At 39.9% G+C, this 24,790-nt stretch overlaps 1 protein-coding gene across 2 annotated transcripts; it reads left to right on the plus strand.

The window, feature by feature from the left end:
* Window positions 1-24,585, plus strand: VSTM2A (V-set and transmembrane domain containing 2A). Of its 2 annotated transcripts, none has more exons than XM_033862712.2 (5): window positions 1-334; window positions 2,144-2,310; window positions 3,374-3,424; window positions 6,198-6,534; window positions 22,083-24,585. In XM_033862712.2, exons 1-5 carry the CDS (start codon window positions 259-261, stop codon window positions 22,157-22,159), a joined length of 708 nt encoding a protein of 235 aa, XP_033718603.1. In that variant the 5' UTR covers window positions 1-258; the 3' UTR covers window positions 22,160-24,585. The 2 variants fall into 2 exon arrangements, with proteins under 2 accessions (XP_033718603.1, XP_033718602.1); XM_033862711.2 differs by having other exon boundaries at window positions 22,205-24,585.
* Window positions 24,586-24,790: the final 205 nt, after the last annotated feature.

Genomic DNA, 24,790 nt, shown 5'->3' on the forward strand with positions numbered 1-24,790 from the left:
TGCACGCGCAGCCCGCCGGAGCCCAGCCCGCCGGAGCCCAGCCCGGTGCCCAGCCCGCCACTGCGCCGCCGGCTCCCCGGTCCGCGTCCACAGAGCCATTCCGCGCCGGCAAGCAGCAGGATGTTAGCGGCGCCGCGCCCCGGGCGCTGAGACCGAGCCCGCGAGACAGTGGCATTCCTTTCTTTTAGGGCTTTTTGGCTGTTGGCTACACTGATGTGACGACCCCCACCCCCCATTTTTTTTTTTTTTTTTGGAACGATGGGGATCTTTCTGGCGTATGTTGGATTTGTTTTCTTTTCCGTTTTATATGTACAGCAAGGGCTTTCTTCTCAAGGTAAGTCTGTGCTCACTGACAAATATACATTTGCTTGCACTGTGAGTGTGTGTTTGTGTGCCTTCTCTGTGTTCAAAGAATGGCCAGGCAGCTGTGGTGAGGTTCTTAGCAAGTAACAGAGGAATAGTGTTCTGTTTGGCATTTTTCTTTAAAGTTTATTAAATAGTAGCCCTGCTAGATTTGAGAGCAGATCTAGTTGGTGCCCGACAACGAGATGGGTTCCTTGGTGAGCACAAACACAGGGTTATAAGTATGTGTGTGTGTGTGTGTGTCCCTTCTATCTGTGTGCATGCACAGGGTGACCACTCGTGCATACATAATCATCGCAAACAGAGCTGGGGATTGGGGACTCTCCATGGCCAGCTCTCCTCCTCGATGTAGGCAGTATGAGCTTATAGTCTCCTTTTTCTGGGTCCGTGTGACTTCGTTTGCCTGTGTGTTTATCAAAGGACAGACTCCTCTGAGGACCCATAAAAAGGTACAACTTGCATTACAAGCAGCAGCAGCAGCAGTAGCCTGCTAAATCCAGTTGTTAGGACTTCGCAGGCTGCAGTGATCATTTCAGCACCATGAACAGATCACACCTCTGCTGTCAGAGGACTGCATCGCTTCTGCAAACAGAAATGCCACACTCTCCCTTCCAGCTTGAACGGAAGAATCCTTTTCAGATCAGAATGTCCTCTTAACATCTCCCATTTCCTCTAAGTATAAATACAGTTCAATTTCAATAGAGATCATGTTGGGATTTTATAAAAAAAAATTTTGGAAAGGGACACTGATGGTGCCTCGCATTGAAAAGTGGGGGCAAAGTGCATCCACCCTGAATCGGCCCTGCAGCCCCCTCAGCCCTCCTCCCCATGAGTTCTCATTGTAGCTGTGCACTTCCTTCAGCCACAAATCTCTCCAAGACTTTTAGGGAATCGTCAGCTCTTTGCAAAATATTTCTTAGACAAGATAAGAACAACCATCCAAAGCATTCCATGTTGGAGAAGTGCCTTTGGGAGAGAGGAAACATATTTTTGTGAGTTTCACCATGACTCCATGAACCTTGCAAACTAGCAGTGTCAAGATTGGTAATGAAAAGGCTGGGAAAAAATGTCTCTAGTGACTTCAGAACAATCTTTAATCTGAACCAAGCCCAGGTGTGTGATTCTTACATCCCACGATGTATGACAGTTTACAATACAGTTGCTTGATGAAGGTTAATTTGGAAAGAAATATCCACAGCTTAGAAAGTGTGCAACTTGTTTCACTGCTGTAGGCTTTGAATCACAATTGCTAATAAGTGTCATGATATATCAGGAATGTATCTTTTGACAGATAATCACGATCCCTTCTCTATTAACATGAAACGTCCAGTTAGTCATAGATTGTTTAGAAACTTGGAGGCAGGAGGCTCTCCTCTTGTATCAGCTTGACAGATTTGTCAGATATACTTAAATATAAATATAAGTAAAATATACTTCACTGAAACCCTCAGTAAGTTTTGGGGAATACTGCAGTTTGACAAAGGGTATTTGTATCTAACTGTGGGCATCTTGGCTAACAGAGGGGAGTTATTGGCAAGCTTGTTAACCTTTCCATTATCTGGACTTGATCAAAAACAAAATGACTTAGGCACCATACCAAAAGTAAGACAAGAAAGAGGCAAAGGAAAGGGGGTTGGGGAGCCTCTGGGATGTCACAGAGGGCTTTTTGTTGCGGTTTTTATTTATTTATTTTTAAGTCGAAGGAAAATGTAGTGAGCTCTCAAGAGACGCTGTCAAGAGTGGTGTGTATATTCCAAAAGGGTGCGTTTCTGTTTTGCAGCAAAATTTACCGAGTTTCCACGGAACGTGACGGCAACCGAGGGGCAGAATGTGGAGATGTCCTGCGCTTTCCAGAGCGGCTCCTCCTCGGTGTACCTGGAGATCCAGTGGTGGTTCCTGCGGGGGCCGGAGGACCTGGACCCTGGGGCTGAAGTGGCCGGGGCACAGGTAGCGGAGTCCCGTCGCCTTCGCGTCCGTCCCACCCACTGACTTAGACCTCTGAGTGTCCAGTCGGGGTCGGGCCCAAGATGATGCCTGGGCGCCCATGGGGAGCCCCCTGGCTCTCTCGGCAAGGAGGACGCCCAGGGATGCCAGGGAGTGAGCCGCGTGCCCTGGTGACACCACGTTAAAACCAAGGGAAGGCATGTTGTCCAGTCTTTCCCGGTTAAAGATTGGGAATAGCCTCCTCCTTTTCGTACGGGTCATTGTGAGCTGTCCGTGATGGCACTGCCGTGTTGATACATCTCCGGACACTCAATGTCCCCTTCGGGACGGTGGTGTGAGGACAGGAATTATGTCGATGTTTCCATCACCCCGGCCCTCCACCCCCGTCGGTTTCTCTCACCTCCGCCGTAATCAGAGGGGGGAGGGGGGAGAGAGAGAGAGGAGGGGAAGTGGAGGGGGAGAGAGGGAGGTGGGGGGAGATGGAGGACGGGGAGAGAGGGAGGAAAGGGTGACAGGGGAGAAGGGGATGGGGACTGACGGAGGGACCCGAGGCGACCCAAGTGGAGAGGGGGCGGGGAGGGGAGGAGAACTGAGCAGGAGCGGAGGGGCGGGGAAACGAGGGTCTGAACTGAGGGGCAGACAGTTCTGCAGAAGAGGCGGCGGCCGTGCGGGGGCGAGAGAAAGCCTTTAGAAGGGACCGCAGGCAGGGGACGCGGGCCGGGGACGACGCAGGGTGCCGTCCCACAGACTGGCGCGCCCCGGGGGCCTGACCCGAACGCAGATCCCCCCGAGTTCCCGGGTACCCCTTATTCCCCACCCTCCGGAATCCCAGCCTCCGCGGTCCCCCGCCCCGGAATCCCCACTCTCGGGAGTCCCTAATTCTCCCGCTCCCCGAGCCCCTGCCCCCCAGTCCCCACCCTCCGGAACCCCTAACCCCCGCTCCTGAGTCCCCGAGCCCGGCCCCGGGGCGGCCCAGGGCAGCGCGACCCCGCTAGGTTTGCATGGCCGAGGGCTCAGGTCGGGCCCGGTCTGAGCGTCGGTGTCCACCCCCCCTTCCCCACCGCAGACGGAGCTGCTGCCATACCGGGACCCGGACGGCGACGGGACCAAGATCAGCGTGAGTGTCACCGCGACGGCTGCCCTCGGGCCCGGGGGCACCAGTTTGGGAATTTCAGGTTTTCAAAAGCCTATTAACTTACTGCCCCTGAAACAGGCAACTTGCATGCGCAGGGCGAGAGCCCGCTGTCTGTGTCGTGTCTTACCTCACTGGATACATACACACTGAAGCAGAGTTCATACAATAAAATTATTTATCTTAATGACGTAGATATTTGAACAGTTACTAGGCAATCATTTTGCCACCCAAAGAAGTGTGTGAGACTTTATTCTTGCTCTTATTAACAGTTACATAACTGTTAAAGGGCTGCAATGCTAATAATATCCGTTCAAAATTATACCAGTAATTATTCTTCAATAGCAAGTAAAACACTAACGGTACGAAAATCTTCCCAGGCTGAAAAAAATTAGAGCATCCAACAGAGTGTTGAAGTTGTAATGAAAACAGCTCAACTTCAACGTCATTCATAATGCGTGCAACGTATTTCTAATTCCAATGTTCAAAATCATATAAATGTAAATATAAAACCAAAAGCCAATATAAAAACATTATTGGAGGAGGTTAACCTGTTGATAATACAGAGATGTATTTCTACTCTGCTGGTTATTACTTTTCATACTTGCGAGTGAAATTAGAAAGAAAATCTTTTTTTTACTACACCTCAGATGAAGCCACCTAGAATCATTTTATACTGTACCACTGCTCAGCTTGTTGATAATTAGTAAACAAGTTACCATTACTAGAAATAATATATGTATAAAGAATCTAAAAATCCAATGACCCACATTTTAAAAAGAAATTTATTCTGAGGCTATTATAACTAAGAGTGTAAAAATGTATTATACTAATAAAATCAGATTCTCTAATCTAAATGTATAATCTCAACATGGAAGAAAATATCAAACAAAAATAAGATAGAAACCAGAAACTCCAGTTTCTATTCATAAACTCATGGACTTTTTAGAATCTTTCAATTCAATTATTCTTATATCACAGAAACTCTTGTTTTCTGACAGTGCTAGAAAAGCTTTATTGGTAAGATCCATTATTAATGATTTTTTTTAAAATATTTCATTTTTCACATACACATACAGTTAGATAGATTGTTTATTTCCTATTCGTCTTTCATCCTTCACCCATACCCCAACCCTCCAAAGACCAGTGGTGAAGCAGCCTCACACATCTTGACCTAGGGAAGCATGCAATCAGATGCACAGCCAGGCACACAACTGCTAACTGCTATGGCCAGAGTTCATATAATCTAGTAAACTGGAAAGAGTTCTAGACACAAACTGAGATAGAAAGTGGTGTGTTCCCAGTTTACCCGGTGTGTGACCTTGAACATATGTCCTAAACCAGCAGTTAATTTGAATTCTCAGGAGAGCTTTCACAAAATACTGATATGACCTTTGTCCCCCAGAGATGCACACAGTGTTTCTGCATTAATCCAAATGAGAGCATTTTCTAAACCTCCTCAGATGATTCTAGTGGGCAGTCAGTGTTGAAAATCACTGACCCAAACCCCCTAAGCCTCAGTTTACTATACTGTAAAGTGGGATAATAATAATATAAGCACTCTGACTACCCCAACCTTAATCGGAGACCCAGCTGAAAATATATTTGAAACTATCGATTCCCTTTATTTTTACAGTATTAGTAATATTCATATGTAATTTTTCATACACATAAATGCATACTTATGGTTCAGATGTTGGAAACTATTTGTATATACAACTCTGTATGTAAAAACCAGATGAACACTTCCCAAATTTTCTTAATTACTTATGGCTATTTGAGAGTGTAAGGGCCAGTAGAGAAATAACTTTATGCCTTCCTCGCTTCTTATCTTTTGAGATTATCCAAACCCTTAAATCTTGAATGTCTTATGAAGTCCATCATTCTGTCAATCATGGATTATATATGATGTTTATCAAATCTAGTTCTGATAAAGATGCTTATAGATATATATATCTATTAAATATTATAGAATTTTATATATTATACATAACCTTCTATATAATCTTGCTGTTAATCTGGCCTATAAATTGTTGGTAGAAACGAGAGTCAGTTTCTATTTTGAAAATCAAAGCAGTGTTTAACTGATGGCATCTCAAGTTCCAGTAGCACACAGACCCTATGGTAGCAGGAGGTATGTACTCTGAGCCATAGGATTTCTGGTGACATTAATCTGCTCCCTAAATCATGCCACCCCATGACTATAGGTCAGACTGCACCAACAATTTGAGAAAAAAACATTACTGTCCAAGTCTATTTTGTCAGTCCCTTTAGTAATCATCCCAAAGTGGGGATAAAAGCACATTCTCACTTCAACTCAGTCGTGACCAACAACGTGTCTTTTTGATCTCTCAAGAGCAGTCGTCAGCAGGGAGGAAGTGAGAGAGGCTGTGTAAACTATACACTCAGCCTCATGAGGTCCTGCTTCATTCAGCTGAGCTCACCAGGCAGAGGCCAGTCCCATGATGGGAACATGGCAGGGCTGGTCCCACAGCCTGGGAAATGGGAACCACATGGCTAATGGAATCTGGCCCAGCTGGATTGAACTAATGTCTCCATGATCTTGTGAAGCCAGGTGTTAGTGAAATAGGATAAATAAGGTCTTCCAATTTGACTGCTGAGAAAATAAAAAGCTTTCAGCCTATGGCTGTGAGACCAATGAGACCCTTTAATTTTCCAGCGTTAGCAAGCTCGGGACAAGGTACTGGAACCCAGTCTCTTGATGTAGCACTTTATTTTTTTACTTGCAATTTTTCAGACAGTGAAAGTCCAAGGCAATGACATCTCTCACAAGCTTCAGATTTCCAAAGTGAGGAAAAAGGATGAAGGCTTATATGAATGCAGGGTGACCGACGCCAATTATGGAGAGCTTCAGGAACACAAAGCCCAGGCCTACCTAAAAGTCAACGCCAACAGCCATGCTCGGAGGATGCAGGCCTTCGAGGCCTCGCCCATGTGGCTGCAGGATGTGAAGCCCCGGAAGAACGTCTCAGCGGCCGCTCCCGGCAGCATGCACAGCTCTGCCAACCAGCGAGTGCTCTCCACTTCCAGCCCTCAAGCAGTAGCCAAAATCCCCAAACAAAGTCCACAATCAGGTATGGAAACCCATTTTACCCCTCACAAACCCTCCGCAGGAAGATGGTCAGAGTAGACAGATTTATATATGACGGTTTTAAAATTGGAGACCTAGTTCACTTGAAATGAGGATGAGCTATGAGAGCCAGGGAGGCTGGCCTTCCCAGAGGATGTGAATTGCCCATTAGTCGCTGGCAGTGCTTCATGTCCAGGGGATCTGAGAGCTGGACTTCTTTTCCTTCTGTGTTTACACATTATAAGCACAATAAATCATGTAATGTTTGGTTGCATTATAAATGCATGTTTATTTTCTCTGCAGATTTATGTATCGATAATAGCCCAAATTAAGAGACTTTCACTTAATCAACATGTAAATGAAAGAGACACACCACATTTTCAGGGACCCGTAGCCTTAAGCAGGACCACTCTCCAAGGGCTTCTGATTTTGAAGGAGAAACTTCAGCTGCCTGTGATGAAAGTGATGATGATAATGGGAGGAAATGAGGGGGGTGGGGCGAAAGGCAGAAAGTGGTGCAGAGATAAGGCAGCTCCTGTCAGTGTGGCTCCGATGCCAATTTAGAAGCTTAGTCAAGCTTAGTCACACGCTTCCTAAGTCAGCTGTGCAAGTGAAAGCCGCTCTGAATAGCATTAATTTATGCGCTCATTCAGCCCGTGGAAACTCATTGAAGTTTTAACCTTGGGGTAGGCAGTACTTAACACCACCCCAGACTGTTCTGTATTTTGATAACACACTTGACGTAATATTATAGGATGAAGGGAGCATAAAATCTATCATTTCTCATTTTTAAGCTTTTCCCTTTATAGTTTATCATTGAAGAATTATTGACACTACTGTTGGTAATAGAAAATTCTGTTGCTACCATTCAAATTCTTTTTAGCCATTACATTTAAAAAATCTCATCATTTTATCAGGGTGATATTTATATATATATAAATATATATTTAAATCTTTATATATTTACATTTATATGGAGAAATATGTATATATATCTTTAAATCCTTATTTGTAAACAACACTTTTAAAATAATGTGTGCCGCTCTAGGTTCCTCCTTAGGCTTCATGTGCTAATGGAGATGATTTGTCCTGAGCTCAACTCAGGGTCTCTGTGAGTTTGTCCTGCCTTTAAATGTAGTTGAGCAGCTATCCCAGCATGCCTTGGTCATGGCAACTTATGTCAGTCTGATGAATAGACAGCTTAGCCTCTCTGAAGCCAAATTTGTGTGACTTTGCCTTATTTTCCTCTTTATCATCTCTTTTATATCCCACAGTAAAGAAAAAAACCATAGCTAGAATGTGTGTATATATATTCACACACACACATATATATACACACCTATATATATATATATATATATATACACACACACACACACACACATAGACACACACACACACACACACCTAATGGTTATAATTTTTGTAGCCATTATTTGGTAAAGATTTTATATCTTTGGAGACATTGCCCTCCTCCCTTTCATACCATCAAAAGAAGAAGCTAGACACTATATGCAAAATTACAGAGTACCCCCAGCCGACAGTTTACAACCTAATTGGTGAGGACTCCAAATCATGGAATTGAAATTATTAGCCTACATAGACTATTCCAAGCCAGAAATCATAAACCCATTCTGTGGAATTAAACAGACAGATTACCTGTCCCAAGTGAAGGATTCTAAGCATAGAATGAAATGTTCTATTTCTAAACTCTTTACGTTTTGGATTGAATAACATACTCTAAGAAGATCCATTTTACTTTAGTCTCTTTCTTAGTATTGTGATTGGTGCTAAGTGGTAAACTCTACACATCTTCTAACAATTTTCAAATAAAAATCACTGCTCATTTTCCACCCCATTACCAGCCTCATTCATTGCTTGTCCTAGAGGAAGAGTGAAAGGAGACAGGGGATGCTGACTCATGGAAGCCCGTATCCATTCAAAGTAATTTCCACTAAAAATTATCTGCTCTAGCAAAGATTAATCGGAAATACATCAACGTTTTTCATTTCTATATTTTCCTACCAGTGAATACTGGAAAATATTTTAGGTACATTTAACATTTTCTAACTTCTAGTGCAGAAGCTCGGGTGGCTCAGCCACACCCATTTTATTCATGTGTAAGTTTCTGTGCTTGCACAATTATTGCATAAAATACCATATTGGGGATGGATATTTATGTAATATTATATTTCCTGTAACACCCACGTCCTGATTTATAATTTCACTTTATAATTCTTCAGGTTATATTCAAATAAAGCTGATTTCAATACCCACGCTTCATTTATTCACTCATTTATTCACTCTCCATCCTTTCAAGAGCTTATATGCCAGGCACAATGACACAGAAATGGAAGACATACTTCCATTCTTCAAAGGGTTTATTTTTTTTAATATTTTCATTTGTGAGAAACAAAGTATTTGTAGATTCCATTAACCATGCATCTTTCTTTTCTTATTCTGTTAAAGGCAAGACATGATGAAGACACAAAAATTAAAATCTTGCCTTTACAGGCTAAAAGCTATACTAGCCTTTTGTTATTCTCACTTCATACAGGGAGGCATGCGTCATCTGTGGTATATATGACACTGTAATACAACCCGTTACCAAAGGCTGGTCTGTCAGCCTTTTAGTTTCACCATAGTTTTTGACTTAGTTGACTGAACTATTTAGATTGAATACTCAACTCTTAATTCATACTTTTTTCTGTCAGAGAAGTTCTGTGTCTCTCTGAAGGAAAAGTATTAGCTGAAAATAACGCTGTATGTATACACATATATAATGTTCAAATTGTCATAGAATTACCTAGTTTTCCTAAAGCAGAAATTTACATGAAAAAAAGATGGAAAACTAATCTATTACCATCTACATATCACAAGATAAAGAAAAGGTTTAACTATCGTTCAATATAGCTACTTTTCCCAGATATTTTTCCAAAAGCTAGTGAGCATGTGACTATCCCATTGGGCTGTATCTTTATGATATCTCTCTTTAAGTTCTTTTAATTCTACCTCCAGTTGATAATCCACAATTAGAACCAAAACGATGAAGAAAAACGATAAAGCAAATAGGTAGAGCTTGGCTTTTGCCATCCCTTAGTTGTTTCTTTTCTCCAGCTTTGTCTGTACCCATAACTGACATTGAAGAGTATCCTGTAGGTGCTCTGAGGGTAACAGTTCCTGATTCTAGCATGAAGTGGTTTAGTTCCACCTGCACGGAGAACAGATCCCCAAATACCTCAAGAAACTACACCGTTCTCTACGTGTTTCTTCTTGTCTCATGGAGAACATCTACTCCTTACAGAAGCCAAACATCCCCTCCATTCACCACCACCCCACTTCCCTCCCTTTGTTCCCCCCATCTACGTTCCCTTCTGTGGGTCCTCTCCCCCAACCCTGGCCAACAGGCCAACAAAACTGTGACTACAGCCCAGCCCCGCCCCCCGAAGGTCACAGCTCCGCCCTCCCTCCGCACCCCTGGACCTCCCGTCTCCCCTTCCCGTGTCCCGAGTCCTGGCGGGCAGGGGGGAAGCTCTCCCGTCGCTGGTCTCCTAAACTCCCCTCTGGCCCCTGCTTGTTGGCTGTTAGTGTTCCCCTCTCTTTGTGGGCTTCTCCTCCTAAATTCCTCTCTTAAATGTAGTTCTTTTCCCGTTCTCAACGCCCTCATCTCATCCGTTTCTGTGGTTTCGACCGCTAATGTTTCCTTAGAAAACTTAGCAGTTGATATTCCGATTCTGATTTCCCTCTGGAGAGCCGGACGAGAGCACCCCGCTGTCCCCGTCATGCTCCCCATGTCTGTCCCACGAGCACCGTGCAGAGCAGAGCCCCTGCATGTTGTTGACACCAGCCGTTGACGTGTGGTGCCTCTTGTCCTCCGCCCCCCCCCCCCAGGCTGGGCTGGCCTGTGACCACTGTGACAGTGAGATGGGAAGGAGTAATGCCACCCCAACCAATTCCAGACGTACCCTGCAAGGGGACAGCCAGCCTCTGCTGTGGCCGCTTAAAGCCAGCCACCGAGTAGGAAGTGCAGCTGCCTTGAGACACGTTGCTGACTGAAGCCAGCCTTTGACTTCAGCCCCAGCTGACTGCCCCCCAAGACTGCTGAGAGAGAATAATAAATTGTTGATTTAAGGCACTAGGTTTTAGGGTGGCTTGTTTCACGGCAATATTCAGGTCAGTCCCCTAAACTCAAATATTCAAAATCAAATTTATCATCTTAGCTGTCAAAAAAGAAATGTTCTTCCTCCTATTGTCTTAGAATTGCCTGTTTCCTCATTCAGGTCCCCACAGCAGTTTGTTTACACTTACTCTGAAGCCCTCTGCTGTGTCTTATATTATAGTAATTTTTCCCTGGGGTTTTTCTCCTTTTTATGCTGGAAGTCCCACTTTCTGGGAGGCCTGACCCTCAGGCAAAACAGGGTAGGTGATCACCCTAAAGATAGCTTCTTGGCTACAAAGATCACCACTTCCTTTTGCATTCCTCTAAGTGCCTAGAACACGTGGTGCTCATGTGTGGCAAGAAAAGGAAAAGAGAGAGAGGGCCAGTATGTCTCTGCTTTTATCTTCTTTCTCTTATAATTATATTTGCATAAATAGATAATATTGCCACTATTGCAAAAACGATCAAGACTCCTAAACAGCGTTTCTCAAAGTGCAGATGTCCTGTGCCAGACTTACCAGAGAGCTTGTTAAAAATTCGTATCCCAGGACAAATTTCTGAGTCTAGAAGCAGAAATATGCATTTTTATGTGCAGTAAATTATGAGAATCATTATCTCTAAACAGTTCTTATGGGTGAGAGAAAATTTCTTTTTATTATTTACTATGAGATGTGTGTGCATGTGTGTGATGCTACAAAGTACACTTTTAGAAACTGGTCTTTTGCTATTATTTTTTCCAGTAATGTGATGGACTTTTGTGAAACTTTTCTTTACTCCTGTGATCAACAGCTGGCACTCATAAGAAAACTGGCCATGGTTAAGGTGTAGTTATGTTTCCACGTGTAGTCGCTCAGCAGGAATACTGATTCTCTGAACTCAGAAATATGATGATTGTGTTTTCAACATGATGTGAACCTGAGCATTCAGAGGCAGCTGCTGCTACAGCTGCTGAAGCCAAGGGCTCCGGAAGCTCCTCTGTGGCTGACAAACATGGCAGCTTTCCAAAAGTGGCCGAAGTTAGCAAGAAAGGTCTTACAACAGATTTCAGAGCTACTGAGGGGAGGGAGATAAGGGGCTGAGTGTCATGCAGGAAATTATGTTCCTGATTTAAAATATGAGGAAATGGTGCACGGCATCCAGGTGCACGGCATCCAGGTAGAGAGAAGTGTCCGCTTGTATAATCCAGACCTCAATGTTGATTTTGGTTTAAATAATCCAACTTGGCTGTTTAAACAGGCTAAATTAATTTGATCATTGTAATTCTATCAGTTAAATGGCTGCTATGTAAATCAAGCATCTATGAATAAGGTGAAAAATAGATTTGAGGCAATGCTTTGGATAATACAGGCTAAGGAATCTGCTAGAGCTATGTTTGAACCGGAATTACGCAGATTAGGAGTCTATACTTGCTAAATTCTCCTGCAAGCTGTATTTAACTTAACTCATTGAAATTCAGTAACTGGCTGGGTCTGTAAAAGTAAGGCTCCGCTGTGTGCCGGAGGGGTTTTTCAGTGCGTGGCCACCTTAGGGTTCCTTCAGGGTCATTTGTGATTACTAGGAGCTCTGTGATCGAGGAGCCATGAAGCAGAATTTGCCAATGTTTTAAGGTCTTGTCTTGAATGATTTCATGATCCTTGAGATTTCAGGAAGCTTCCAGAGGAGCAGTTTTCTGGGTAGATGACCAGCGGGTTGAGAAGTTGCTGGAAAGACCTCACTCTGTTGGTTAAAATAACAAGAGCCCTCCAAGAGAAAAGAAAGGCAAAGTCTCCTTCTCCCAGGGAACACTGCTGCCACCTATAGCCTGACACAGGTGCATTCATTTCAGCTGCAAAGGAGCAGAAATCCACTGGAAGATGCTCCTTAGACCTGCAGGGGCATCTCACCAGTAGAGGGGGTGGGCACAATTGTTAAGGAGAGAGACTGTTCACACCTCATGGCCATCACACAGAGCTGCGTGTACTTCCAAGTCCTTGTTTATTAAATGGAAACTGTAGTATGATTCTCACAGAGTTTTGAGGATTAAATGAAATTACATACATAGAGAGCATGACACCGATCAACTCCCAATAAGTGACAACTAGCTGCTCTATTAACAACTATTATTGCATGTGCTTACATACTATTATTATTAGCAGCAGCAATGAAATGATGAGAGTAAATGGTCTCCACCACCTGGCTCTACTGTGGCGAATATTTTCCTGGTTGGCTGTGTGTAGGTGACCGAGTTAAAGAAAGGAGACTGGGTCTTCATTCCTGACTTATGTTTTATTGTTCATAATTTCAGAGCTTCCTCTTTTCCTTCTATCACAATGATGTTAATTGATGATAAATTGTCCCCTACATAACATAACTACATATCATACTAGCCACCAGCTGTATTGCCTAAGGCTGTAACTAGATGGTTAACTTTATTGGTAAAAAATAATAAAATTCCAAAGGATTTTTAGGACTTTGAACTGTGTGACCTGAATAAAGAATGTGTCTTAGGAAGCTGAAGTTATACACACTGGCTGCTACCATAATTGAATGCAAGCTTTCCAAAAAGACCCTTGGAATTTCTTAAATCACAAAATAGTTATAGATAATGTAACTGAAAATATAAACATGTGAGAATATTATTAAAAGCTTTAAAAAGAGAGAAAAACAAAATGGATTTAGAACCTTATACTAAGAATGGCATAGTTTGTGGTGGTAGATAGATACAGATTTGACTCCTAGATTCACTCTCTACCAGCTCATTTGTTCAGTGAGCTGCACACAGAATCTCAGACTCTTTCTATGTAAAACTGAGGCAGTAATACATGTGCCCCAAGGGTCGTGTTAGCATTAAGTGACATGATGTATTTTAAATGTCTAGCAGAGTAAACCTGGCACGTGAGTGAGCTTGGCCCTTATTAGTTCTCTTCCCCTTTACCTACCAGATATTAACGTATATTAGCAAATAACCATGAGTTAAGAGGGCCATAAAGGAACAGAAATATGAATAGAGATGAAAGAAAATAAGAAGTGTGGAAGCTCTAAAATTGGTAAGATAAAATAATATCTGATGAATTAAAAATGTAATAACTAAGGGAGGATTTATTCAATTAATAAATAGAAACATATTATTACAATTTATGATACATATCCAAATGAACGTCAATTAATTAAAGAGCTGAGCAGAAAAGAAATATTCGACATAGGAAGATCAGCATGAAATTAGAGGTCTGAGACTTTGAAGATTTAAAGTTACAAAATATACAAGTGAAAATAATATTTTACTATAAATAATTTAAAACATTTGTTTGATTAAATCAAGTGTAACTAATAAGTGATATAACAGACAAGGAAATATTTGTGTCTAATATTCAGGAAAAGAAGGGAAAATGTCCATTTTACAGATGCAGTGGTTATATGATCCACTCCAAATGACTTAGAGATATCAGATGTGATCAAATAATATTGATAAAATCAAGGTAAAGATAAAATTAAATTAATTCTCCATATGACAGCAATAACCAAACAGAAAATATTTGTGGCATAATATATAATCCTCAACAGTAGCAACAAGAAAAAGGTATGAAATATCTTATTTTTTAAGGCAGTAGCAAATAAGTAGTATAAAGATGAAAATCATTAGAACACTTTGTTAAGAGTTTAGGTTTGAATAAATGAGTAAATATGGTGTTTTTGGATGAACAAGCTCACCATTATAAATATGTCAGGTTTTTCAAAAGTATTTGTAGACTTACTGCAGTCCCAGTCAAATCCCTAGTCATTTAAAAAAAACTGACACGTATAATCTTGGCAAAGGTTTTAAAAATCAACATGTGTCAAGCTTACAGTGACTCAGGCATTCTGTTGTATCATTACTTGCAAGGTGAATGGTACTTCCCTTCTGGAGGAAAATTGGCAGGAAAGATAAGTCACAGGGCTTGAGATTGTCCCTGAGATGATGCTCCCAGGAGGAAATTCCAAGGAGCTCAGGAGAGAGGCAGACCCAGACCCAAGAACAGGGATGCGTATCACAGAGGTCTGCCCACAGCCGGAAGTACTCAAAGGGCCAAGAGTAGTAGAGAAGTGTCGCAGTGAATGTGACGAAATCATACAATGAGTATTAAGCACCTTCTAGAATCATGTTTTCAAAAATGTTTAATGAAATTAGAAAACAACCAATATATAATGTGAAAAAATATAGGACACAAAAAATATAGGATACAAAACTTTAAAGTGAAAAAATAAGACTATATAATATAATGTGAAAAAATATAGGATACAAAACTTTAAAGTGAAAAAATAAAGAATACTAAATTTTAAATCAATCTCAGATATGTGTGTATAAAAATGACAAGAAATATATGAAAATGTCCATCAAAAGTCAAGATATCTTACAATTTTTAATTATTTGATTATTTTGTTTGTATTGATAACATCTGTACATTGATAATTCATTACTTTTGTTATAAGAAAAAAATAATATTATTTTAAATTTCCCAAATTTAAAAAGAGGCCAATGACAGACAGCTCCTGAGAAAACAAACTAACAAACAAAATATATTCAACAAATAACCAAAGAAAGGCAAAGTAAAATAAAGGTGTTGTGTGATTGTGAAGCTCATGACAAAAATATACATACATGCAGGTACACATGTGCATATGAAAATTGAAAGCACTACTGTGAAAGTGATGTCCTCAGAAATTGCTAGTAGCATTGAAATTAAGAACGTTATATCTTATTTCCTGGGAGCTGGGTGGAGAATCTGACCATCAAATTATTCTTTTTGTTTTTCTAAACTTAATGGGTGTGATCTTGATAAATATATTGATAAAATAAAGCAAGCACGTATAACTTTCATAAATAAAATGTCATGCAATCATTTTCCTCTCCATTGTGTGACTCACTGAGCCCCCAGTTTGGAGGGAGATCAAAGTGGTGAGCAGTGGTGCGGTCATTGGGAGATGATGACTGCACCATCATTTATAAATCAATACACTGGGAGATTTATAAATGATTATTACGTTTTATTTCATATGACTGCTTTGAAAAAGTCTGAGAGAGCATTTCTTCATGAATTCAGAATCCTATCTGCATAGAAATATAGGTTACACTCTCAAGGCTTGAATTAAAGCAAATTGTAAAAGCTAAGAGCACCTCTTATCGGCTTCCTTAGGACAGTGTCCTCACCTGTGATGGGATAAGTGCTCTGGATCACAGCCCCTCAGCAAAGCCATCCCACATTGGCACCACTTATCCTCATAGGTATTCTTGAGTTGAATGTGCTTCTTTAAGCCCTCAGACAAACTCGATACTTCAACAACAGTGTCAGCGCAACAAGGCTACACACGTGTGCAATCCCTAATGTGGATTTGTGATCATTCCAACAAGGTGTGGACGAATATCTACCTTCTCATTATGAATAAAGAGATTGATCATTAATAATGAAAACATACCCACAGAAGGCATATTTAAACTGTGAGTAAATAGTTTCAAGCACTTTAGCAGCATTTATTTATACACCAGTAAAATGGAGTGCCCTCAACGAATCATTCTTATTTATGCGTTAAAGCAGTGATTAAATATATGTAGCATTAAACTTAATTCTTGGAAAACAATTTATTTGTTTTTCCATGAATTTACATTGTTCTCCCATTTTGTCAAAACCACTCATATTTCCATATATTTCTAATAGGCAGAATTGAGAAAATTTAGAGTTTTCTGGAATGAAGACTCTCCAGCTGAGATTATGAAGCAAATCAGTTTATAGTGTCAGACAGAACTGGTTCTGAGTCTCAGCGGCCGCCATGTACTCACCGAGCAAACTTAGTGTGTTATATAATCCTTCTCAGTTTCACGTCCTTAATCAGCAAAACGATCATATAGCAGCCTGCCGGGACCATGGTCAGAGGTAAATATTAGCTGCTGCTGTCCTAATCATCACCCTGTCTGCACCAAGATCAGTTCCTACTTGAATAAGTCAAATTACAATGAAAATGTGCTGTTTTGACAGATGCACTGTGGCCTTAGCAGGCAGGAGGCAGCATCATTTTTTTGCCCATTCTTGAGTCGCTGTAGAAGGTAGGAGCCCTGAAAGCCTGCAGGGATTAGCTGTAAGCAAGAAAGTCTAGGACATTCTGTGGTGAATGGGGTATCACCCATGCACCTTGTCACCTAGACCCTGTGTATGTGGACAGCTGCACTTGGCTCCCTCAGCTACAGTAAGAGGCCTCAGAACTGAATAGATGTGTAAATTTGCTGACTAAAGGAAAGCAGGAAAGGAAATGTAAACAGCTGCTGCCGACATGCCTGGGCAAAGTAAAACAGGCGATTTATGTATCAGGTCAAAATGAAGCCTGTTTCTTCTTAAAAAAATGGGTTCTGGAAGAAATCGGCCTTGGACCCATAAGAATCTAATAAAAAGATATTCTTTTCAAAAAATTATAGAATAAAATCATCCTATTATTTGACCTTTCCCCTTAAGTCATGATTTAGTGTGTGCAAACCTGAATAAAAATTGCATTAAAAGCTAGCTCAAATTTTCTCACACAGCTCTTTTCATATCTTAAAGCTGGCATGTGTAATGAAAGAGAGGTAAGTCAAAGGCCTGTCCATCCCTAGAGCTGTAGCGGACACTCCATTCTTTATAAGCTTAGCCTCTTCACAGGCAAAACAATTATTTGAGTGTTGCTTCTTTTATTATTGGAAAATTTCCATTCTTAGGTTTGTTCATATGATAAGCATCACGAATATTCACTTCTACAAACTAAAGATGCTGGAGTCAGACCAGGGAGCCACAGCAGGAGAGAAATTGTGTTCTTTTTCTTTTCTTGCTCCTTTTGACCCTGCCTGATACTCAAACAAGAAAAGAGAAAAACCTATGAGAATTGTACTTAAATCTGTAGACAGGTGCCCTGAATTACGACTCTTCCGTATATCGAAACCAAGAGTTGTGCTCACGGAGGAAATTAACCCATCACAAAATAATCCCAGCCAAGAGAAAGAGGATATTTGAAGAGCTGGCAAGATATAGATGGGATAAATTGTCTAGTTAGTTGTCTTAACGTTCTACTTACTTCTTTGAATTAAATACCCATATCCCGTATCTTTTCTGGTGGCCAAGAGCTCTGGTTGTCTTTCTCTCCTGTCGCTAATGGTTGCACTTTGAACATCAACTTAACCTTTCCTGGTCCCAGACTATAAAATTTGCATTAAAAGTTTAGAAAAGAGAAGTTCATAGAAAGAAGAGGGCATGCAAGAACAGTGGTGGAACCACCTCTCATTCAAATATTTAAATGAATTTGGAGGAACCTTCAAGATTTAAAAGACTACAATATGAAAAGTTCAAAATATTATATCATCAGACATTTGGCACACTATATGGAGGAAAACAAACTTTACTTATTAATGTTTAGGAAAACAGAGAAGCTGATAGTGTTTTCATATTCAATATTTATCAGTTCAGACTTGGGGAAAAGAAGTTTTCTAATTTTTCTCTTAAGTGTGTTATAGCCAGTGCATTTTCGCTGAAAAGATAAATGTACACTTAAATAATAGCTTCACATCTTGATCTAACAGGTGTGGAGACAGTGAAGCAAGGTTGCTTACCTCAGGGAGTTTCAGAAAGAAGCACATCCAGACTCTGAGTCGATCTGACTGCATTGCTCTTTCTTCATTTCTGTACCTTTGCTTTACTACCTATTAACCGTGTAACCTAGGGTGAGTTATTCCATGCTACTGAGTTACATTTTCCCAACATGTATGTTTACTATACTGGGCTGATGAGAGGATGAACTAAGACAGTGTATGCATGTAACATGTATGCATATTCCCTGACATAGCAGGTACCCAGTCCACTGTAGCCATTTTGCAGATTGATGTGAAGGAGAAGAGGGTGCAGCTTTGTTCAGTATGCCCAGTGTCTTCCAGCCTCATGGCTGTAGATGCAGGAAAGACATAGCAATGTAGATAGAAGGTGCAAAAAGGAGCCAAGTTCTTCCATCAGGCATGACAGATGAGGGCCAGGCAGGCTTTCCCGGCTGGAAGGCTGTGCTGAGTTAAACAAGGCAGGCGGATGCAGTGACTCTGAGCAAATAGTGATAAACTTCTCCTCCTCTACCTGATCTCTGAGGATGCCAAGATCTCAACTCTGTGTGGTTGTGATTCGTTGTTATTTTGTTTTGTTTTGTTTTTCTTTTAATAAATAGATGGAATTTTCTGTTATTCTCTGAAATAATAATTATACATACTGAAGATAAAATATTTGAGGCTTTTTTTTTCCTATTTCTCCTTGGCCAAACTCATTTGTCACAGACACTGTCTTGGGCCATGCCTGATGTCCACATCCCAGTGAGGGCGATGTGATGCGCTATCGCATGAAGTATAAAAAGGGCTGAAAAATGGAAGCTAAGTGTCTATACTCATTAAACTTCTAAGAAGACTTCTTAGACTTTTCCATTTGCAAAATGGAGCAAATCCTCCCTCCCCATACCTTACAAAGGCATGAGAAATTACACCTGAGAGAGCACCGAGGAAACCTTTAAGCATAAAAACAAATGAAAGGCATCATTATTAAGTTGACGTCAAAGGACATCGTGAAATCACACTCTGAGTCAGAGAGAAATCTCTAGGTTGTATTAGGCTACTCTTCATCGAGGCATGTTATCTACACATTTTCTTCCCATAATTTAGATAATAGCATTTCCCTTTCTTCTTCACAGGGTATTTTGTGTTGGGGACAAAAGTTTAAAAACTCAAGGCATTGTTTTAAACTTTGAGAATAATAAAAAATTGCTAAAATCGCATCCTTGCCTTTGATGAGCTTATAGTGTAATCAGTGAGGTAAGATACGAATATAATGAATTACAAGTCAATGTGAGCCATGTTAAGGCCACAAGAGAGGGAAAACCAGAATACAGAGGAAGTTCAGAGGAGAGAGAACTTACAGCTAGTTGGTGGGAACAGACACAACGGAACGCAGCTATCTGAGGGCAAGAGTTGCTTAAATGCATGATCGTCTTAGGGGATAACAGGTTATCCTGCTTGGCTTGGGCATAGAGCAAAAGGAAACCAAATAAGGCAAAACAGATAACCAAACACAGTGTCTGGCATACTCATGAAAACATATATATAAAACAATAATATGCAAACAATTATTATGCTCATTTTAGAAAACATCAAAGAAATAAATATCTTATTTGGGATTTCAGAAGTGAGTGGCTACAGAGGAAACTGGAACTCAGGGCTTCTGATTGCAATCCTGAATCTCTTTGTTTCAAAACAGTAAAATGTTTCTATTTGTAAAAATGAGACTAGAGTATGACGCATGGCCAAAGTTTGCATTTTACAAAAAACATTTGCTTAATTTTCTCTAGAACAGACCATAACATGTTTGACAAATAGTAATATTATATTCAGAATGGTGTACATCTGAATGAAATTGACTATGATGATTATTTGTTAAAATTACACAGGATAAATTATAGCATTTTAGATTCTCAGATTTCACTGTCAAAGTCTTTGGGATTACAAAGATAAAGGAGCACATACCCCTTCATTCCAGACATAAATAAAACCTAGAAAGAAGAGCAAAACAGTGATTTGATGACAAAACAGATTTGCTTTAGAATTTACTGTGCAGGAAAAATATATATATTTGGCTTGACAGAAATAAATTTCATTTAATGAAAAATATGCTAGGAAATGCAGGTGCCTAGAGTGGGTGAATGATTACAATCTGGAAAAAAAAGTGGTGTGTTGCAATGGTTTATTGCCTATCTGATGGCTATTCAAATTTTTAACTTTACTCTTCACAGTATATCATTGGGTTTGTTTCCAATTATACTGCTCATGTAACTTTTGTTTTAACTTGCACATACTGGACACAGTGTGATAGGAAATGTTGGGTTAGAATGACATAGCTGTTCCCTTCGAATCTCACGGGAATGATGGGCATCTCCTGTGAAGGGTTGATTAGTCGAGAAATGAGCTGCATAATTCACAGTTTCAGCAAGTTTGAGCCCATCTGCAATGTTCATGCTGAAAAGGAAACCATTATTTCACAAAATATTGTTTTTGAAGAGCAAATCATTTTCCTTGGTTTTATTGTTTTTAGCATTCTTAAAACCTTTATTCAACACCAGACATACTTTGTGTCAAGTGCGGTTAGCAATTTAAGGAGCCATGTAATCATTTTCTTTCTTTTTTTTTTTAATTGACTGAATCCCTGTCAAAGAGTCTCTCTTCAAAAGATAACAAGGGCATATATTTAATTTTGGAAAGCTCTGATGCTAGTGGTTCTACATAGATTTTATATGTTTTCCTTGCATGATCTTTGTACTTAGAGCCGCATGTGGACTGTACTGTACTTTTGCAGTTTGAACCTTGTCACCCAGCTTGAGTGAAGCAACACTCTCCAGAGACCCACCACTAACCTCTGGGTCCTCAGTCATTACGTTTCTGTGTTAAATACATGACTCACCTCCTGAACGAAGGCAAATCGATGATGACACTAAAGTAACCTAACTGAAAACAGGAATATGAGTCTGCTAAACAGCCCCTTTAGAAGCCCAAATATTTACTTTGCAGAGATTTTTTGAGAGCATGTGTTTTCACCACAATTTCTATCATTGCCAATGTGGACCTGAACATGATTTAGATGAAATATTCAAAAGATTGAATTTTCCTACCCTCACCCCTTCAAACATTTTTAACCTCTCTTAAATTAAAAAAAAAAAGAAAGAAAAGAAATGCTTTGAGGTCCATCACATTTTTGTTTTCTTACTAATAAAGGTATTAAATACCTCATTTGTAGCTTACTGGATAAAATATGTGAAGAAAAATGCAAAAAGACTATTTCATTCTCTCCCTTATGTAGTCTCAGAGCGCTTTCAAAAATTTCCAATTCTTGATAGCACTAACTTTTCTTCAGATTTTAAGGATAAAAAGTTGAGAAAGATCTTCCTCTAAAAGCAGATACCCCAACACACCCACTCCAGAACCCGTTCTGCAGGCCCTTGAGAAGGCTGCTGCTCTCGGTTTGGGTTTTATCTCCTGTGGTTTTACGCTTGCAGTAGTAAAACAGGGGATTTGTTTTAGACACCCATATAGGAACAACCAAGTGACTATAGGGAATCATCCTCAAAGCATTACTTGAGGGAAAAGTATCTGCATTTGTTCCTCTAAGTGTTCCCAACTGTGGGATGGCATGGCTTGAAAACAGACAAAGCAAACAAGACCACTTCCTGGGACTGAAATACTTTGTATGTGTTGTTATTTGCAGTGCATGCCAAGACATTCATGGGCACCAGAGCCAAGCTGGCGAGCTAATTAAATATATATATGTATGTGTTTAAAACAGCCTAATAAGGAGCATTGGAAATCTTCGAGATGAGCGAATATCTTATAACTTCTTCCGCAGGTGCGAGGATAGCTACAAGCCATGGACTTTCTGTCCTGCTTCTTGTCTGTGGCTTTGTGAAGGGTGCTTTGCTTTAGTCTAAAGTGCTGACTTTTTTCCAATATCACTTTCTCTTCTTAAAGCAAAGAGCAAATCGCCTGTAAAATCTACGGAGCGGACAGCAAAGTTGACCCTAAACTCCAAGCACCACTCTGCACCCACTGTACTCTAATTACCTACACAAGGAGCACCTGCTTTCGGAAACAAACGAAGAGGCTATCTCACTTTGTTCATCACATTTTCTTGGGCAAATCACTGATCTTTTATTTCAAGAGAATTAATGTGAAGTGATAGAACATTTTCTAATAGCAAGATCTATTTTTTTTTCCTTTTCTTTCGGCTACTCAAAGCATCATCTCACTGACTGCTCAGGGGTTGGCCTGACCGTCATCGGTATAGTGAATATTTACTACAGATACCACTGATTTCCTACTAAAAGACCCATTATCTGCAGGAAGTAAGCAGAGATCAAAAGGCTACAGAACATAAACTATCATCAAAGAAAACTCCTGTCTGGGGGCAAGAACAAAATTTTCAACACTGCGAGTCAACAATGAAAACGTTGTTTTAAATAAGAAATAATAAAAGATAATTTCTTTTTGAATTTTTCCCCTTTTCTTGGGTTTTTCTCCTTTTTCTTGATTGTAGTTCTTGTTCAATATGGCAAGTGCTGATTATGGCCAATCCCTGTCAATCCTGGGAGGTTTATATAAAAACATTTTGAGTGTTCTATATTTCAGTGCATTTTAATTCATTTTGCAATTCTTGTATATGCAAATGATAAATTCTGTAAATTGCTTATAGTATGTGCGATATAACTTCAAAGTAGATAGACTATGAGCCTCATGCAAGCTGATTTTTACCATTCTCTGTATAAATATATACAAATAAGTATCTATATGTTGGGTCATCAACCAATTTTTTTTTGGATAAAACATATGTTTTTCACTTATTCCTACATTGTGGGCATTTTGTAATGCATTGTTTCACTTCCACAGGTTTGACAGTTGCAGATGGTTTCTGTTGCCCTCTGCTTCCTTCTGGAAAATGCATATTCAAAATCGTATCGGTCTCTGATAAATGAATTAATTTTGCTGTGTGTATGCTGTGTTGAAATTTGCTATGTTCCTTTATATGTGGTGTTTATTGAGGTTTGAGGATCTTTTGACTCTGAAGAATGTAAGCTCTCTGGTTTTGACAGCCATTCCTGTATTATCATCATCATTATTGTCAAAAAGCAATGTCGCATCTAGAAAATTTGCCTTGGAAGTGAATATGGGGTAGGTGAAGTGGTCATCGTGAATCCCTAAATTCATAGAAGAACACTTCTTCCTGTGGCTAAAAAAATGCTGCTTCCTTTGACCTTTATGAATTTTTGTAGCTTTGTCATTCTGTTATTTGCTGCTAATTATAGTTTAATGTCTCCTAATTAAAAATTAAAATTTGGTTGTTGGCTAAATATAATATGCAAAAGATGACTGCAGATCCCCGACTAAAGAAGATAATGTGTTCAGTGTTCACTAGTTAAGTGAATTATAACTTTAAATATTACATTCTTATTTTTGGCTTTATGATAATTCAGACTACTTAATTTAGAACCTGTTTTCTACTCTGGCAAAGAACTATAGGCAGGACTAGCAATGTGTTCCGAATACACTGTGGAGTAGATATGGTTGAGATGGAAATGACCTAAGTTTTCCTTCCAGAGAGATTCTTCCATTTTCTTTCATAACAAACCAGAAGTTCATCTCTATAGGACCGTCAGCACCAAGGCTAAGGTCCTAGACTGAAGCTTGAAGGCAATGAATACCTCTGCTTTTCAAAGGTAAATGCATTGATTTTCTGCAGTTCAATTACAAGCAATGTGATATTTTCATAATATCCTTGACATTATCTTCTGAGAAAATGTTTCATGCTAAATATTTTATTGACATTTTTCTTGTTCCTTTGGTTTATTATTTCAGTCTAATGAGAAAAATAAATAAAAGATTTGATTGCACTATTTTATTAACCTAGAAAAATTATTTTCTTTCAAAGTTTAATGCCTAAACTGCATAAAATAATAAGACAAATATTACTTAAGTCTATCTGGACTCTAAAGATTGCATACATTCACGTATAAATAAGTATACTGATGCAAATTCAGTCAGTCTGGGAAAATCCACCATGTAATTTACTTTTACCCAAAGTTCAGGTCATGAGATTGGTCAGTTCTAAAGCAAGATGGACATGTATCTGTGTATCAGTGATGTCCACCATGCTCGCTTGTAATAAAGGACATTATGTTGATTGGGAAGAACTCTCATTACACTCATTGTGTCAGGGTACAGAATAACAGAGATTTCTTTGTCAGTGTGCTACCAAGAGTCTGACTCGCTAACTTCTTTGAGAAAGAACACGGCATACAATCTGTTTCTCCAAACTAGAAAATTTAATGTGGAATCTTAAATATTGGAACAGAAGCTATAACAACTTAAAGAGACATCTAGTTCTTTTCACCATATATTGTCCCTCTGGGACTATTACTTGGTGTGTAACCGTAACTATAGAAACAAATAAGCTCGAAAAATAAATTATTTGACTTTCTCAACCTTGATTTCCAAGGTTAAATGATAAATATTTCTAAAAGAGGGAGTCACAAAAAGTTCAAATTGCTTACATGAATTCAA

The sequence above is a fragment of the Tursiops truncatus genome, chromosome 9 (genome assembly GCF_011762595.2).
Source record: "Tursiops truncatus isolate mTurTru1 chromosome 9, mTurTru1.mat.Y, whole genome shotgun sequence".
Taxonomy (NCBI): Eukaryota; Metazoa; Chordata; class Mammalia; order Artiodactyla; family Delphinidae; genus Tursiops; species Tursiops truncatus.